Source organism: Molossus molossus, unplaced genomic scaffold (genome assembly GCF_014108415.1).
Source record: "Molossus molossus isolate mMolMol1 unplaced genomic scaffold, mMolMol1.p scaffold_m16_p_18, whole genome shotgun sequence".
NCBI lineage: Eukaryota > Metazoa > Chordata > Mammalia > Chiroptera > Molossidae > Molossus > Molossus molossus.
In genome coordinates, this window is record NW_023425353.1 from 24373743 (window position 1) to 24393854 (window position 20112).

A 20112-nucleotide genomic window follows, 5' to 3' on the forward strand; every position below is an offset into this window, starting at 1 on the left:
CCCACAACCTGGGCATGTGCCCTGTCCGAAAATCAAACCGACAACCTCTTGATGCATGGGTCAACGCTCAACCACTGAGCTACACTGGCCGGGCTCATCTCAACTTTTTGATGAATTACTGAAATCCAAGGGTGAACCACCATAAAAGTATAGAAATCTTGGGAAGCTTAAGACTCAAGGGGAATCACATGTATTCCAAAGCTATTGTCTACAGATTTTACTGAATACTCAGATCTACTGGGGGAAGGGCAGGAATTAGAAAAGTGACCCTCCAGATCCTGGGAAAAGAGAAGAGCCCCCACTGAAAGAAACACACGAAGCCCGACCAGATCTTTAACCCAGAAGAAACAAAGCATTATGCCACTGAGCGATGGTCAGCATCATTGTAGTCCCAATGTTATTGGAGAAATACACATATGGTCTTTCTCCATTGTTAGTGGGAGTGGAGTCCTTACACGATCTCGAGAAAAAGAATAGTCTGAGACTCGTATGGGAGGATGAGTGATTTTTATTTGTGTGGAATTACATCCTTGGGTTTGCCAAATCCCATTTCCCTTACTCCAGCCCTGGAAGATCTGTAGCTGGGGATTCAATAGAGCTAAAAGCAAAGCCAGTGTCCAAAGTTTCCATTCCATGATAGAGCTGGATCTGGAGTAGCATCGGGCTAGTTGTAGTCCATTAGTCCACTGTGTGTGGAGTCCACATGGCCATAGGCTATGTGGGCAAATGCACGAGTGTGAGAGTCCTGCAAGCCAGGAGCACAAATCAAGAGACAAGAGGGAGAACCAAGAGGCAAGAGAGCAAACTCCTTTGTTTAGGAGCTCAAGTATGTCAAATCTTACCACTTGCAGTGGCCATGCCTACTCTAGCCAATGACCTGTTCCCAAGTGTGACTGAAAGGCAAGTACCTTCCCCATTTCACCCAGACTTTACTGGGCATGCTTCTAATATTTGGCTTTCCCTTTGCTCCTTTCCTCTTATTAATAATCAGGTTTGTTACAATGGTATCACCCAGAGCACAGGTCCATGACCCACTGTTGCTGGTGGAAGGAAACAAAACCTGCAGGAGATTCAGGAAACCACACAGGCCCAGACCACCAGGGGAGAGACTGGATCACTCCTGAGACCCAGGATCCAACAGCCTGCCCAAGACTGAGGCTAGAATAGAATAACTGAAAATGACCCCATGCTCCCTACCAGAGAGCCAAGGACAAATAACAATAATCTACCAACAGGAGAGAAGTGAGCATGGAGAGGACTCTTTGAGGCACAGGCTCACAAGGAAATCCTGTGTGTCCACTATATAAGTACATTTGGAAACCAAGCAAACAAACTTCTAGTAACTCAGCCACCAACTTAAAGCACAAAGGATATAAAACTGGTGGTAAACTGAGGACAATCACAGCAACTCAGCAACTACAAAACCCAAAGCAAGTCAATCCCATATAATTAAGATCTAGCAGAAAAGACATGTCCATTTTTTAGACACAAATACTATTTATTTCAGTGTTTACATTCTTTTTTTGAATGATGGTTGTTCTGTAGTTTATTTTTTTTGTTACAGATGTTTCTCCTTTTTTACCCCATTGACACCCTCCTCCCCATCCCCCCCCCCCGCCCCGTCCCCGGCTTTGTTGTCCATGTTCACTGTTCATGCATACATGCATATAAGTTCTGTGGTTTATCTCTTCCCCACCACCCCCCTATTTAGGGGATTGTCAGTCTGTATCCCACTTCCACGTCTCTGGGACTACCCCCTTCCTCAGACTGTTATGTTCATTATATTCCACAAATAAGGGAGATCATATGAAACTTGTCTTTCTCTGTTTGGATTGTTTCACCTAGGATGATACTTTCCAGGTCCCTCCATGTAGTCTCAAAGGATAAGAGATCTTTCTTTCTTACAGCTGCGTAGTACTCCATTGTATATTTGTACCACAGCTTTTTTATCCGTTCATCTACTGATGGACACTTGGGCTGTTTCCAGATCTTAGCTATTGTAAATAGTGCTGCTATGTACCCATGAGGGTACATATATTCTTTCTGATTGGTGTTTTTTTCAGGCTTCTTAGGGTATATTCCTAGAGGTAAAATCACTGGGTCAAATGGAAGTTCAATTTTTAATTTTCTGAGGTAACACCATATTGTTTTCCATAGTGGCTGCACCAGTCTGCATTCCCACCAGCAGTGTACTAGAGTCCTCTTTTCTCCACACCCTCGTCAACACTTGTTGTTTGATGATTTGTTGATGGCGGCCATTCTGACAGGTGTGAGGTGATACCTCCAGTGTTTACATTCTTAACACAAAAAAATCTGGCTTTCGCCCTGCTGGTGTAGCTCAGTGGTTGAGCGTCAACCCATGTATCAAGAGATTACTGGTTCAATTCCCAGCCAGGGCACATGCCCAGGTTGTGAGCCAAATCCCCAGTGGGGGCATGCAGGAGGCAGCCAATCGATGATCTCTCTCATGGATGTTTCTATCTCCCTCTCCCTCCCTCTCTAAAACCAATAAAGAAAAAACAGTTTAAAAAAAAAGTCTGGCTTTCAACCACAATTTACAAAATACATGAACAAGCACACAAACAACCATAACAAAACAAAACTCAGATATCATCCAGATGTTAGAACTATCATACTAGAGTTTTAAATAAGTATTATGCTAAAATATCTAGTGGAAAAAATGAACAATATGCATAAACAGATGGGACATTATAGGAGAGCGATGAAACTATCAAGAAGAAAATAAAAATGTTAGATATAAAAAAACACATTAACAGAGATAACTTGACACAGCTAAGGAAAGGATCAGTGAACCCGAAAAAGGATTAATGGTATTACTCACACTGAAACAGAGAGAAAAAAAGAATAAGGTAGAACAGAGCTTCTAAGAGCTATAGGACAATAGCAAAAGGTCTAAAATACATGTAATAAACACCCCAGAAAAAGAAAAATATTTGAAGATTTAATGGCTAGAATTTGCCAAATACCAGAAAAGAAATCAAACTACAAATATAAGCTCAAAGAATATCAAACAGGATAAATACAAAACAAAACCACAACATACATACACAGACATGCAAAGAGAAAATCCTGAATTCAGTCAGGAAAAAGTGGTATATTACACACTTACACACACACACACACACAGAAAAGCAGTATATTACACATACACTCAAGCATTATATCATGCTTTTTTTTTTTTCTTTATTGATTCCAGAGAGAGAGGAAGGGAGGGAGAGAGGAAGGGAGAGAGGATGGGAGAAAGGGAGAGAGAGAAACATCAATGAGAGAGAACTTGATTGGCTGCCTCCTGCATACGCCTCACTGGGGATTTGGCCCACAACCTGGAAATGTGCCTTAACCGGGAATCAAACTGGCAACCTCTTGGTGCATAGGTTGACACTCAACCACTGAGCCACACTGGCCAGGCAATCATACTTTTTGTTTGTTTGGTTTTTTTTGTTTTTTTTTATCCTCACCCGAGGATATTTTTCCATTTTTCGTACAGATAGAGTGGGAGGGAGAGAGAGAGAGAGAAACATCGACGTGAAGGGACACATCGAGTGGCTGCCACCCGCACGACCAACCAGGGCCGGGGACAAACTGCAACCGAAGTACGTGCCCTTAGCGGGAACCGAACCCGGGTCTCTCCGGACCGCAGGCCGACGCTCTAACCACTGAGCCAAACTGGCCAGGGCAGGCAATCATACTTTTAATCAAAAACTATTCAAGCCAGAAGATAACGGAGTGACCAATTTCAGTGTTGGAATAAAAATCCCGCCAATCCAGAATTCTATACCAATGAAAATTTTTTTCAAAAGTAAAAGAGAAATAAAGATTTTTCTGAGACAAACAAAAATTGAGAGAATGCATTTAGGAGACCTTTACTACAAAAAGTATTAAAGGAAGTTCTTCAAGCATAAGAAATATAAAACCAGAAACTTGTCTCTGTAAACAAGAAATGAAGAGTGCTAGAAATAGTAAAAATGAAGGTGTTTTTTCTTATTTTTAACTACTAATTATGTTTAAAGAAAACACAATAGCAATGTAATGTTACCAGCCTATGTAAATATGTAAAATCATGACAAGAGTAGTACACAGAATTAGAAACTGGTAGTATACTACTGTAAGGTTCTTACTCTACAAGTGAAGCAGTATATTGTTTGAAGGTAGACAGTGTATATTAAAAGTGCATATTACAAACCGCAGGGTAACCACTAAAACTGTTTGAAAAAGAAGTAAAATAAGCCAATAGTAAAAATAAGATGTAATAAAAAACACTCAATCCAAAAGACAGCAAAAAAAGATAAAAGGAACAAAAAGTATATAAAACATTATAAAAAGTATATAAAAGTATATAAAACTAGCAATATGTTAAGGTTAAAGCCAACTGTAGCAAAATCACATTAAATGTAAAGCACCAACAAGAGACAGAGAATGAAAACTGGATTAAAAAGACCACACTCTATGTTTTCAACAGAGAACACATTTTACACAAAAGGCACAGATAGGTCAAAACAAAGTATGGAAAGAAATATGTCATATAAATACTAATAAAAAAAAAACCAAACAGCCCTAGCTGGTTTGGCTCAGTGGTTGGAGCATCAGCCTGCGGTCCAGGGAGACCCGGGCTGGGTTCGGTTCCCACTAGGGGCACGTGCCTCAGTTGTAGTTTGTCCCTGGCCCTGGTTGGTCGTGAGGGTAGCAGTCACTCGATGTGTCCCTTTCACGTCGATGTTTCTCTCTCTCTCTCCCTCCCACTCTACCTGAACAAAAAAAATGGAAAAATATCCTCGGTGAGGATAAAACAAAACAAAACAAAAAAACAGCCCTGAACAGTTTAGCTCAAGAGTTAAAGCATCGGCCTGTAGACCAAAGAGTCAATTCTGGTCAAGGGCACGTACCTCGGTTGCAGTTCATGCAGGAGGCAACCAATCAAAGTGTCTGTCTCACATCGATGTTTGTTTCTCTCTCTCTCTCTCCCCCCACCTTCCTCCCTCCCTCCCTCTCTATCTGAAGATAAATGAAAAAATATCCTCAGTGAGGACTTAAAAAAAAAAAAAAAAAAACCTACTCTGGAATAGCTATATTAATATGAGGCACAAGAGACTTCAGAACCATGAATGTCAACAGGAATAAAAAAATAAATTACATAAAGGGGTCAATTCACCAAGAAGACATAACACTCCCAAATGTGTTTGCATCTAAAACAGAAATTTAAAATATATGAATAAGAAATTCTGGTTTTAAACAAGATGCACTAGCCTTACTCTCTTCTCATTTCTCATATTCTTCCCCAGTTAAGTATAATATAAGTAAATACCCTGGATATAGTAGAAGAGACAATGATTACAAAAAATTCTGAAAAGTAGAAGGAGGGAAATGAACTAAGAGCTTAATAATTAGAGGAACACCACCATTGTGAGTTCCCCGCATTTGCTTTTGTCTGGTATATATGAGACTGAGCTTTGGTGAAGCATGCAACCCAGAACCACCAACAGGCACAGGGGTGGGAAAAGCCCCAAGAAAAATCTATTCTTTCTAAGCAAAGGGCTACGAAAGGGGGAGATCAGAAACCCTGTTGACAACACCTGATCTACTTCAGCTAAACACTGCTGATGCTCTGCCCCGGGGTAGTATCAGCAGAGAGTAAGTGGGGAGTGTGGCTTTCCATCCCTTCCCCACCATATCCACCCAGCAGTAGCAAGAGGCCTGGGCGGGCTTCTGCCAACACAGTGTCAGTGGAGACCCAGTGAGGAGCCTAGACTTCTACTCCTCACCCAATGGTGGCAGATGGCACCTTCAACCTCTCAACTATTGCTTAGAGGGAGGATCTGAAAAAGAAGAAACCTGGAGAAAAGCATTCTTTAAACCTGCACAGGAAATCCTGAACATACTCATGACCAAATGTCTAGAATACGGCAAAATGTTTGAGAACTGAACCACAGTACAGAATACTAGGTTTTGAGAGTAGACTCCTCCGGGTAGCAAATTAAATGACACAGACTAGAATAACACTACAGGGGCTCTGAAAACTAAACTGTCATTAGAACCACAGCCTACAAAAGAAGGCCAGGATCTGTGTGCTAAACCAAAACAGGGTGACTGCCTGCTAAAATTGAATATTTAAATAGCATCTAGAATCTCATAATATTATACTCAAAATGTCCAGGATACAATAAAAACACTTGTCATAGCAAGAAGCAGGAAAATGACAACTTGAATGAGAAAAGACAATCAACAGATGCCAACAGTAAAGATGACTCAGATGTTGGAATCATCTGACAAGAATTTTGAAACTACCATTATAAAAAGGCTTCAACAAGCAATTAGGAACACTCTTGAAACAAAAGCAAACAAAACTGCTATTGTATGTAATACTTTTATGACAGCAATAGGTCCATTATAAAAATACATTCTTTTAAGTTATGAAGTTCTTGTACTGAAGCAAGGGTTACTAAATATCAGTAACAAAAATTGGAAAAAAAGTAAAATAAATGAGCCCCACTGTGTAAATAACATAACCACAAAGGGAGACAAAAAGGAACTTATCAACACAATTCCTGAGTACATACCTTCAGTCCAGGCCAGGGAGGGGGGAAGAGGGAAGGCTGGGTAGAGAGGAGTTAAAAAAGAAAAAAAATCAGGAATTCATATAGGAAGGTCTGTTTTGCAGGGTACAGTAGTATAGATGGAGCAATTCTGAAAGTATTTCAGAGGTATTACAGAATTGAGCAAATTAGTAAATGTGCTGGTACGATTAGAAGGGAGGATTCTCCCTGTGGAAAAAAGAGAAATACAAATATGGACTAAAGAAAGTTAGTGAAGAACTCTGTGGAGCTGGATTCAAAGTAGAGGTATTAGTATGTTCTCATGAGTTCAAGTGTAAATGGACTTATATGTGTGCATATACATGTATGTGTATGTTTATGTATGAATATATTCCTGAGCTCCATCTGTTAAAGAGCTTAGAAGCAAAGGCACCATATCTTGTTTTCCCTCCCAAAAAGAACCAAAGCTCCTCAGGAAAATGGCTGATTCTAGAACCGGGACAGGGAAGGACAAGATCAGCCTGCACAATCTTGCTGATCTAGAAATAGTAAATAAATAAACACACACACACACACACACACAAAGGAGGCATGTGATGAGGACCAGAAATTAGCATAAAGCAGCTCCCATTGGCCAAGCTAGAAAAACATAAAACCAAAATAATTAAGGGTGACAATAAGTTATAAATTTGTGAATCTACACTGATCACAAACAAAGAAAAAAAAAACAAGGGGGCTCTTGGTTTTAGAATCATGGCAAGTGGCAACTGGCAAATGTGGAAAGAGTGAAGTTAGAAAATCATCACTTTGCAACGATCATGGAAAAGATAAAATTACCAAAGAATGCTAAATTCAGATGTAAAATTTTAATGAGGTATATAATATTTACATCATATTAAAATGTCTGTCTATAGATTTCTTATTAGTATCAAGGGGAAAACTATATAATGGAGAAATTGACAAGGCGATCAAACCTGTAATCACAAATGAGGGCACAAAGCTGTCAAATACCTCTGGATGCAACTGATATTCTGAAAAGGACAGAGCATTACTTATACAGTATTCATACAGGACTGAAACCAGTCAAATACAGGAAGGAGTAGCCAGCAGCTCATCAACATTCAAGAATGCACAACCTGAATGTTATTTTAAGAAAATTTAGACAAAGTCAAAATGAGAAACATTCTCTTTGGAAAAAACAACCCTTAAAAACAAACACTGTATTCTTTTAAAATACCAATGTCATAAAAAGACAAAGAGAGGCTGAGTAATTGTTCCAGATTGAAAGAGATTGGAAAGATATTACAACTAAATGCAGTATGTGATCCAAAACAGAATCACGTACTGGAGGAGAAGAAAATTTACAAAGGTCATTTTTGGGTCCACTGCTGAAACCGGAATAGAGATGATAAAGTACTGTAACAAAGTTAAATTTACTGAAACTGATAATTATACAGTGGGAATAAAAGAGAATATCCTTTTTCTTAGGAAATACACAATGACGTATTTAGATATAAAGAGTTAACACTTATACAACTTATTCTCAGGGTTGTTTTTTTTAAGTGCGTATAAAGATATACAAACACAAATACACATACATTCATTCACAGAGAGAAAAACAGTAATTCATAAAGTAAATGGGGCGAATCTCTTTAAAGGGTATGTATGTGTTCTTTACAACAGTGTTTCAACTTTCCTGTAAGTTGCAAATCATTTCCAAATAAAGATTATTTTAAGAATGCAAAATTATGACTTTTTCAGACAAATAAAAGCTAAGAGAATTTATCTCAACAGCACATCTGCACTACAAGAAATATATTAAACTTTTTCAGGCCAAAAGAAAATGACCTCAGATGGAAACCTGGATCTTAGCAAAGAAATGATGAATACTAGAAATAGTAAATATGTAGGCATGTACAGACTTTCACATTTTTAAATTTTATTTAAAAGAAAACTGACAATTTAAAGCAAAAATGGTAACAGGGTAATATATGGGGTTTTAACAGATACAGAAGAAAAATCTATGACAATAAAACAAAGGATGGGAGTCTAAAGGTGCTTACATTGTACATGTAGCACATTATCTGAAGGGAGACTGTAGTGAGATATGTTAAACTCCAGAATCACTAAAACAAATTAAACAGAGTGTATACCTAATAAGACAACAGTGGAAATAAAATGGAAAACAAAAAAAAATACTCAATCCAAAAGAAAGAAAAACAAAGGCTAGATAGAATAGAAAACAAAGGGCAAGATGGCAGACTTACAACCAACCAAAGAGATTAAATAAAATAATGCTGCCCTGGCTGGTTTGGCTCAGCAGTTAGAGCGTCGGCCTGCGGTCCTGAGAGACCCGGACTCGGTTCCCACTAAGGGCACGTACCTCGGTTGCTGTTTGTCCCCGGCCCGGGTCGGTTGTGCGGGTGGCAGCCACTCGATGTGTTCCTTTCACATCAATGTTTCTCTCTCTCTCTCTGTACCTCTCTCTCCCTCCCACTCTACCTGAACAAAAAAATGGGAAAATGTCCTCGGGTGAGGATAAAAAAACACCAAAAAAACAAATAAATAAAATAATGCTTTAAATCCTACAATTTAATGATATATCTTGTCAAGTTTACTTTAAAAAAGCAAATCCAAACCATATACTTAAAACACATACACACAGTTTAAATAGAATGACACAATAAGTTTAAAGAAAAAGAATGAACTAAGACATTAGAGTGGCTATATTCATAGCAGACAAACTAGATTTTTAGACAAGGAGTATTACCAGAGACAAAGACAAATATTTCATAATAATAAATAGGTTAACTCATCAAGAAGAACCAACAATACCAAACGCACATATACCTAAGTACTGAGATTAAAATGTAATAAAAACTGAAAATATTACAAGGAAAAAAATGGAAAAACCTACAAATATACTTGGAGATTTTGATAATACTCTCAGTGATTGATAGAACAATAAACACAGCTATCAGTAAGGATGTAGAAAACTTGAATATACTACCAAGCAACTTTACATAGTAACATTTATAGATCATTGAACAAAAAAAGCAAAATTTTCAAGTGCTTATGACATATTCACCAAGGAAGATTGAATACTGAGTTATAAAATAAGACTCAATAAAAGATCTGAAATCATACAGAATTTGGTACAATGCAATCAAATTAGAAATAATAAAAAAATATCTGGGACATATCCAAATATTTGGAAATTGAAAACACTTCTAAATAACCTATGGATCAAAGAAGAAATCACAGCAAAATTAGAAAACATTTTAACTGAATGAAAAGGAAAATACAACATATAAACATTTGTGGACACAGGTAAAATAGTGCTTTGAGAAATTTTTGAAGATTTAAATGCCTACATTAAAAAACAATCTGAAATTAATGATCTAGGCCTCCATCATAATAAGCAAAAAAAAAAAAAAAGATCAAATTAAACCTAAAAGAATGTAGATAAAGGAAATAATAAGGATAAAAATGGAATTCAATGAAACACAAAAAGGAAAAAAGTAGAAATCAATAAAACAGACCAAAAAACATGAGGAAAAAAAAAAAAAAATCAATGAAACTGAAAGCTGTTTCTTTGAAAAGATCAGTAAAATTGTTAACCTGTAGGTAAACCAATCAAGGGGGGGGGGGGGGGGGGAGAAGACACATTTCTAATATCAAAATTAAAAAATAGGATGCCCTGGTCTGTGTGGCTCAGTAGGTTGAATGTCATCCCATGTACCAAAAGGTTACTGGTTCAATTCCCAGTTAGGACACATGCCCAAGTTGTGGGCAAAATCCTAGGATGTGCAAGAGGCAGCCAAATGATGTTTCTCTCGCACATCAATGTTTTTCTCTCTCTCGCTCTCTCTCCTATTTTCTCTAAAAGAAGAAAAAGAAAAAAAATCAATAAAAACATATTTAAAAATTTTTTCCCTTTATTGATTTTAGAGAGACAGAAAGGGAGAGGGAGAGAGAGGAGAGAGAGATAGAAACCAATGAGAGAGAATATCGATTGGCCACCTCCTGCATGCCCCCCACTGGGGATCTGGCCTATAACCTGGGTATGTGACCTAATCAGGAATCGAACCGGTGACCTCCTGGTACATGGGGCGACGCTCGACCACTGAGCCACACTGGCTGGGCAACAAAAATGTATTTTTTGAAAATGAAAGGATATCACCACAGATCCCACAGACATGACTAGACTAATGAAGGAATATCATTTCTTTTTAAAGTTGGTAAATTATAAATTCATCAACTTAGATAAAATGGATACATCACTTGTTAAAAATAACTGGTGGGCTTAATATTCAAAAATCAATGTAATGCAGCCCTGGCTGATGTGGCCCAGTGGTCAGAGTGTTGGCCTTCACACTGAAGGCTCGCAGGTTCGATCTCCAGCCCAGGTTGAGGCCCCTGAAGGAGGTAATCAATCGATGTGTGTGTGTGTGTGTGTGTCTCATCCCCTCTCCCCCTTCCTCCCTCCCTCACTCTCCCCCTAAAAATCAATGGAAAAAATATCCTTGGGTGAGGATAGACAACAACAACAAAAAAATCAATGTAATACAAATCAAAACCACAATGACACAGCACTTCACACCCTCTAGGATGGCTGCAATAAGACAGACAGAACAAGTGGTGGCAATGATGTGGAGAAACTGAAACCCTCACACACTCCCAGTGGGATGTAAAATGTTGTAGCCCCATTGGAAGACAGTCTGCAGCTCCTCAAAATGTTCAAGGAGAGTTATCAGTTGACCCAGCAATTCCACTCCTAGGTACATATTCAAGAGAAATGTAAACATGTCCACATAAAAAAGTGTACATGAATGTTCACAGCAGCACTATTCATAACAGCCAAAAAGTAAAAAATCCCAGATGTCAATCAATTGATGAATGGGCAAAAAAAGTGGCATATCAATACCATGAAACATTATTTGGTAATAAAAACAAATGAGGTACTGGCCATGAATAAGCCCTGAAAATATGCTAAGTGAAAGAAGTCAATCACAAAAGGCCACCTACTGCATGATTTCATTTAAATGAAATGAACTTCCATTTTCCAGCTCTGCTTGTAAAGAGTGTGAAGTTGCCACTCAGTCCTAAAAACCAGTTAAAGGCTAAACAGAGCAAATGGACCTCTCACAGAAGACAAAATGAGGTAGCCATATGAAAACAGCAAGGCAATTTTTTATATTTTTAATCACACACTGACCACATGACCCAGCAATTCCACTCCTGGGTATTAATCCAAGAGAAATGTAAAAATCTGTAAGCCCATGTTCTCAGCAGCTTTACCCACAACAGCCAAAACAGGAGACAGTCCGGTTGTCCATTAAAATGCAATACAGTCATAAAATAAAAATGAACGAACTACTGATAAATGGAACAAGAGGGACAAATCTCAAAAGCATTTTGCTAAGTGAAAGCCATACAAAAAAACTATATACTGTACAATTTTTTTTTTAATCCTCACCTGAGGATATTTTTTCAGGTCAAGTGGGAGCAAGAGAGAGAGAGAGAGAGAAACATCAATGTGAGAGAGACACATCGACCAGTTGCCTCCTTCACGACCCTGACCAGGGCCAGGGACGAACTGCAACCGCTGAGCCAAACTGGTCAGGGCCAGTTGTATTTTTATATACTAGCAACAAATAAATACATATTGACATTTTTAAAATAGGACACCACTGCCCTGGCTGGTTTGGCTCAGAGGTTAGAGCGTTGACCTGTGAAACAATGAGTTGTGGGTTCGATTCCAGTCAGGGGCATGTGCCTCAGTTGCGGTTTGTCCCCGGCCCTGGTTGGGGTCCTGTGGGAGGTGACCAGTCGATGTGTCCCTCTCTCTCCCTCCCTCCCTCCCTCCCATTCTGTCTGAAGATAAGTGGAAAAATATCCTCAGGTGAAGATTAAAAAAAAAAATTAAAATACGACACCATTTAAATTGCATCAAAAACATCAAATACCTATGAATAAGTCTTTAAAATGATAAAACCTTGCCTGGTCAGTGTGGCTCAGTGGACTGAGTGTCATCCCATGGACTGAAGGGTCCCAGTTCGATTCCCAGTCAGGACACGTGCCTAGGTTGTGGGCTTGATCCCCAATAGGGGGCATGCAGGAGGCAGCTGATTGATGTTTCTCTCTCATGGACGTTTCTCTCTCTCTCTCTCTCTTTCTCTCTAAAAAATCAATAAAAACATTTTAAAGAAAAGATAAAACCTTCATAATGAAGATTATAAAACATTACTGACAGAAATGAAAAACAAAGGGACACACTTAATTTATGAATTGGAAGATTCAAATACTGTATAGTTATCAACTTTCCCCAAACTGACCTATAGACTCGATGTAATCCCAATCCAAGCAGGTCTTTGTTTCTTGATGAAAACTTGCAAGCTTATTCTAGAAAAACTAAGGCAATCTCAATGAAGAACAGAGTTGAAAGAAGTACATACCAGACAGCAAGATCTAGTATAAATTACTTATAAAGTAACTAAGATGGTACACTGCTAATAAATGACTGAATAAACAATGCTAGACCCACACATATAGAGTTAGCTGATTTCCAATGAAGACATACTGACAATTCAGTAGAGAAAAGAATGGTTTTTCAATAAATGATGCTGTCAATTGGCTCCCTATATGAAAAAAAGAAAGAACTTCACTCCCTACCTCAACATATGCTAAAATCAACTCCAGATAAACTGTAGGTCAAAATGTAAAAACAATAACAATAAAGCTTTCAGAAGAAAACACGAGAAGATCCTCATGATCTTGTGGTAGGCAAGGACATAAGCAGCATTAACCCAAAGGAAAAATGCAACCATCTGGATTATATTAAAATTAAGAACGTCTTCTCAAATGAAGCCATTAAAAGTGAAAAGATGAAATGGAAGGGATTAAATATACACACATCCAGCAAGATTTGTACCCCCAAAATGTCATGTATTCCCACAAAACAAAAAAGAAAATAAATCCACAGCACAAAAAAACGAGGCATGACCTGAATGGGTATTTCACCAAAGAGGATATCCAGATGGCCAATAAGTATGTAAAAATGTGCTGAACACTGTAACTCATTAGGGAAATGTAAATTAAAACCATAATGAAATACTACCATGGATCCATTAGAATAGCCAAAATGGAAAACTGACTATACTAATGTTGTTAAGGATGTGAAAAAACTGGACCTCTCACACCCTTCTGATGAGAATGTACATTGGTACTGAGTTTTTTACTGTATCCACAAAAGCCAAACACTTGCAAAAACATAACTATTCCACACCCAGGTATATATATTCAAAAAATTTGTGTGCCTGTGTACACAGAGACACCCAAAAGAATATTCATAGTAGCACAATTCTTACGAGCCAAAGAGTGGAAAAATACAAATGGCCATCAACCATTGAATACACAGTGAGATATATGCGTACATTAGAATACTCTATAGCAACAATAAGAAAATCACAAGGGGCCTAGCCAGTGTGGCTCACTGGTTGAGCATTGACCCATGCACCAAGAAGTTGCCAGTTAAATTCCCGGTCAGGGCACATGCCCAGGTGGTGGGCCTGATCCCTAGTGGGGGCTGTGCAGGAGGCGGCCAAATGATGTTCTCTCTCATCAATGTTTCCATCTCTCTCTCTCCCTTCCTCTCTCTCTAAAATCAATAAAGGAAAAAAAAAATTAAAATTAAAAAAATCACAGGTGCATACAAAATTACATGGATCATATAAATATAATGTTGCACAAATACAGACACAAAATAATGTACTTAGGCTATTATTCCATTTATAAAGATCAAATACAGGCCAAAACAGGCAAAATGAATATATAGCATTAGAGGTCAAGAGTGTGGTCATCTGTGAGAATGAAGGTGGTAGTAATCGGGAGAGGGAGACAGGGGCTTCTGGGATGCTGGTGGTGATCTGAGTAGTGCTTACAAACACATTTGCCCTTTGTGAAACTTATTTCATGGTAATTCACCAAGCAATACTTGTAATTTGTATACTTTTCTGTTTGAATATTTTAATTTTTTATTTTATTTATTTATTTTTTTATCCTCACCCGAGGACATTTTCCCATTTTTTTGTTCAGGTAGAGTGGGAGGGAGAGAGAGGAACAGAGAGAGAGATAGAAACATCGATGTGAAGGGACACATCGAGTGGTTGCCACCCGCACGACCGACCAGGGCCGGGGACAAACTGCAACCGAGGTACGTGCCCTTAGTGGGATCCGAACCCGGGTCTCTCTGGACCGCAGGTCGACGCTCTAACCGCTGAGCCAAACCGGCCAGGGCTGAATATTTTAATTTTTTAAAAAACTGGCAATTCTATGTATGCTCATAAGTGAAGGAACTCCAAAATGTGTGGTTAAATGAAAAGGACAAATGATTAAATAGTGTGTACAGTCATGCAGTGCCTGACAGGGATACGTTGTGAGAAATGTGTCATTAGGCGATTTTGTTGTGCAAACATCAAAGAGCACATACACAAACCTAGATGGTATAGCCTACTGCACACATAGGCCAGATGGCACAGCCTACTGCTCCAAAGCTACAAGCCTGTACAACATGTTACTAGGTAGTTGTATCATAATGGTAAGTACCGTGTAATGCGTTACACTACAAGGTTATGCTATGACATTACAATGACTACAACATCACTAGGTGACAGGAATTTTTCACCTCCATCATAATCTTAAGAAACCACTGTCCTATCTGCAATCCATCATTAACCAAAATGTTGTTATGTGGTGTATAACTATATAATACTAACAATTTTATAAAACAATAATAATCAAGGACATATGTTTGTGTATAATAATCATAATGGCAACATTTATCAAATACTAACTACTTGCCAAGGTAGGCAAGTAGGCTAGGCATTTTATATGAATTTTTTTCACTTATTCCTCTCAAAAACACTATGAAGTAGGTAGTGTCATAACCCTTATTTTATGGATGAGAAAACTGAGATAAAAGGAACCTAAGGAATTTGCCCAAAGTTACCCAGTCATACAACTGCAAAGATGGGACTGTAACCCAGGCTCTCTAGATCAACTCTTTATCCCACACTATCTCTGGAAAGACACATAAGAAACTGGCAGTGACTGCTTCTGAGCGGAGAACAGGGACTGAGTCTGGCTGAGAGAAAGGCTGGCTTATCAGAGTATATTCCAGTGCAGTGGTTCTCAACCTTCCTAATGCCGCGACCCTTTAACACATCCCTCATGTTGTGGTGACCCCCAACCATAAAATTATTTCCGTCGCTACTTCATAACTATAATTTTGCTACTGTTATGAATCGCCATTGGAACTATGTTTTCCGATGGTCTAAGGCAACACCCGTGAAAGGGTCATTCGACCCCCAAAGGGGTCACGACCCACAGGTTGAGAACCGCTGCTCTCGTGACTTCTAAAGGAATATATTTGCATGTCTTATCTATTTTCAAAAATGTGTCTATTAAAATCTTTATCTGTGGTTTATAATCCTTGAGCTACACAAAGTGATTTTATCCAGGACAAGCACCACTCATTGTTTTATTGCTTTACCTGATTTGGGATGCAAAGCATCACACTGGGCATTGTACATGTGTACAAATTCTTGGTGCCTTTTAATGAGCTGTTGTTTACTTCCTTGAACAGATAATCCATGCTGTTTTAGCTTTTTCTTCAAATCACGATCTGACAGCAAGTTATATACAGTTTTGGGCAGCGGCTTCCTTTTGTGAACAGAACTGAAAAGGGGGAAAAGAGCTCACTGAGGGTTACTGTGAATTATCAAATGCTTTTCATGTAAAATAGTAATTTACCTTCTGACTCAATACCAGGGTGTCTGGGAGAACACAATCATTAAGATAAAAATGGGCACAAGAAGGATGAAATTTGCAAATAAAGTTGACAGTGTTCAACATGATGCATCTGAGGTGTCAGCAGGACATTCAGATAGAGGGTCTATGTGACAGCCAAAACGTAGAGAAAGTGGTCAGGCCTAAAGATGCCAACTTGGGCCTTACACAGAAGGCTTGTGAACTAAATGCTATGAGAACTTCACTGAAAATTACACTTATGCAGACTTATTCAATTCTCCAACTCTTTAAAGCATGCTTTTCCTAAAATTTGCCTATACCTTCCATGCAAAATCTCTGTAAAACCAGTTACAGCAGATGATTAGAGTACAAATGCTATTGAGTATTAAGCTATGAATTTAACAGTATTATCACATAATAGCTTCTACAGAAAAAGTTTTGATCCCCCAGCAAAACTGTCCCTCAAAACCATGGCAATCATTTTGCAAAAGCACTAGGTGAAATAAAAGAACACCTGTTGGGATGACTAACTTTACCCAACTCATTAAAACCAATGAAAAGAGCACAGTTTTGTTATCTTCAACTTAAATTAATTATATTAACAACTATATAAGGCATTACAAGAAGTGTATTAGTAAGATCACCAGATGTCTCTTCATTATATTTTCATAATTAGTATACTGATCAGCAAGCACTATAAGCTACAATTTTAAATTTAACAAAGCCCTATTAAATGACTGTCTTTTACTTCTTCCAAAATACCAATTAATAAACATTATTTGTTAAAATGGAATAGAAGTCAAGCTACCTAAGGATATCAATGACTTGAGACAATTTTATAAATAGGAACTAGTTAGTGAGTTTTAATCTATTCTCTGAGTACATCGCCTCGTCAAAACCACGGTAATTAGGTGCTTTAATAAATATGTATTTAAGGTATATACTGTAATCACTTTTAAATTAGACTATCAAAGGTTCAGGTAAAAATTAACAGAAAGTTGAAAGCAATAAGTTTATTAAAAAAACACAAGATTTTACAAAGAACTTCCATATAACTAGTTCACACAAGGCCATGCTACCCAAACTTCAGTGTATCTCAGAACCACCTGGAGAGCTTATTTGAAATAAGCAGATTCTCTCTTGCCCAGCCATTGTGGCTCAATGGTTGAGCGCTGATCCATGCACTAAGAGGCCACCGGTTTGATTCCCAGTCAGGGCATGTGCCCAGCTTGTAGACCAAATCCCTAGTAGGGGGCAATGCAGAAGGTAGCCAATCAATGTTCTCTCTCTCATCGATGTTTCTATCTCTTTCTCCCTCTCCCTTCCTCTCTCTCTCTCTAAAATCAATAAAGAAAGAAAATAAATAAAATAAATAAATAAAAAGCAGATTCTCATTCACTTCTCCAAACCCCTCCCAACTCTAGGGAGACCTATCTCTATATTAATAAGGTTCCACAGGGTAAATCTGATACAAATAGTAAAGAACATAATAAGAGAAATTATAGTTATATACAGACTTGGAAAAAAAAAAAAAGACATTTCTCTACTAACCAACAGCATCATTTCTGGCTAAATTTTTTCTTTTATGTTCTATCAATAGAGTCTAAAAGCCAGAGATGACTATTTAACTGTAGAAAGACCTGTAAACTCTCAACAGATTACATTTTTCTGAAAATTGCTCTTCTTCTAATGAGAGACAGCCTATTAAACTCAACGAGACCAATACAATTATGGCTAAATAAAAGCACAGTAGATATCCAGAGCTGAAACACTCTGTAGGAGTTTAGACAAGCACATTGTGAGGAACTATCCATTAAGTCTATATATCTAAAATATTTAATTTATCAAGGGCAGATGATTAAATTTATTACTGAAATCTCAATAGAAAACGGTACTGTTCACTGGCACTGACAATGAAAAGCACCAGCACAAATCAACAATTTCTACCAAGAATGTTAAATATGAAGCCTAATAAATGTTTCTCGAAACATGAAAATGACACTGATCTTTCTTCATGATTTAATGAAACTGAATAATGCATTTAAGGGTCCTCAGAATCTGAAGACATCAAAAGAGCGTTTTTTGAATCAACTCTGATCTGAATCTACACAGAATATGTTAAGGGTTGTCATTCATATCGAGGAACTGGACTGTCAGGGTGTTGTGGAAAAAAATTTTAAATCTCACACTATTATTTACTTTTAAAATATTTTTTCTTTATTGATTTTAGAGAGAAGAAGGGAGAGGGAGATAGAAACATTAATGAGAGAACATCGACTGCCCACCTCCTACACGTCCCCCCCTGGGGACTGGGCCCACAACCTGGGCATGTGCCCTGACCGGGAATTTAACCGGCAACCTCTTGGTACATGGGTCGACGCTCAAGCACTGAGCCACACCAGCTGGGCAAACGCCAGATTCTTTTAAGTGACCAGACCCCAGAACCAAGATGTAATTTCTTTAAAAACAAATGTGGCTCGGTGGCTCAGTTGGTTGGACTGTGACCCTAAACACCAAAAGATGGCAGGTTCGATCCCCAGTCAGGGTGCGTATGAGAGGCAGTCGATCAATGTTTCTCTCACGTTGATGTTTTGATGTTTCTCTCTCTCTCTCTCTTCCTCTTTCTAAAAATTAATTAAAAGTTAATTTAAAAAAATATCCTCATGTGAGGATTAAAATAATAATGATAATAATAACAATAAAAGGTCATGCCTTATTAACATGGTTTTTGGAAAATACTCTTCCAAGTCCTTCAAAGCAGACCAAACATAAGAGCCAATCATTCTATTCACCCCCACTCCCAGATACCGTTAATTTCTTCAATTCCCCTCCTCTCCTTTTCCAAATCTCTCTGATTTACTACCTACTGCCAGTGCTTCCCCAACCCCCTGCCGATAGATTTAGGTATCGAAGGGTTCTTTCTATATGCCAAGGATAACTTCATTACTGGACTCTTCATCTCTCATGCTCCCGACCTTGTTCCATCATCTATCATCTGCTTTCTACCTAGAGACTGTCGAAAGAGACTGAAGGCTTAACCAATTTATATTTAAAAAAATTAAATCTTCCTTGCCCTGGCCAGTTTGGCTCAGTGGTTAGAGTGTCAGCCAGAGGACCAAAGTTCGCAGTCAAGGGCACATACCTCAGTTGAAGGTTCAATTCCCGGTCCCGTGAGGGTCGTGTGGGAAGAAACCAATCAATCGGTCTCTCTCACATTGATGTCTGTCTCTGTCTGTCTGTCTGTCTCTCTCTGTCCCCTTCCCTCCCTCCCTCCCAATCTATCTACCTATCAATGGAAAAGTATCCTCAGGTTAGGATTAGAAAAAATAAATATAATAAAAATAAAATCTTCATTGACCTTAATGTTTACTCTTTTCTCAAACTACCATATCATCTTCCTTCTTCCCTTCATCATGACCAGAATCCTCTAATTTGCAGCTTCTGCTTCCTTATTATCTTCATTAACCACTGATTCCTTAACACCCTGCAACATAACTTTGACTAAAATTTCATCCCCAAGCAATTTGTATGTATAACAATAGTGGCCTACATGAACGAATCACTGAGATTTTGATGTATAAGAGAGGCGAAACAGAAGTTTGAGTGCAAACACTGCGTTGACAACTTCTAAGTTATCCACCTGTATGGTTGGGGACTGGGGCAGGAAAACATTTCATTCCACTCATAGCCTTTTGTACCTTTTACTGTCATATATATATAATTGCCTATTTGAAGAAACAAATTTTGTTTT

The 20112-nt window shown here is 38.2% G+C and overlaps 1 protein-coding gene across 4 annotated transcripts in view; it reads right to left on the bottom strand.

The window, feature by feature from the left end:
• Window positions 1-20112, bottom strand: part of RAD18 (RAD18 E3 ubiquitin protein ligase) — a 112412-nt gene that overhangs the window by 63935 nt on the left and 28365 nt on the right. For all 4 annotated transcript variants that reach the window (XM_036267266.1, XM_036267263.1, XM_036267267.1 and 1 more), the window contains exon 7: window positions 16105-16289. In XM_036267266.1, the coding sequence (XP_036123159.1) occupies window positions 16105-16289 (185 nt within the window). The remainder of the gene's footprint in view (window positions 1-16104; window positions 16290-20112) is intronic.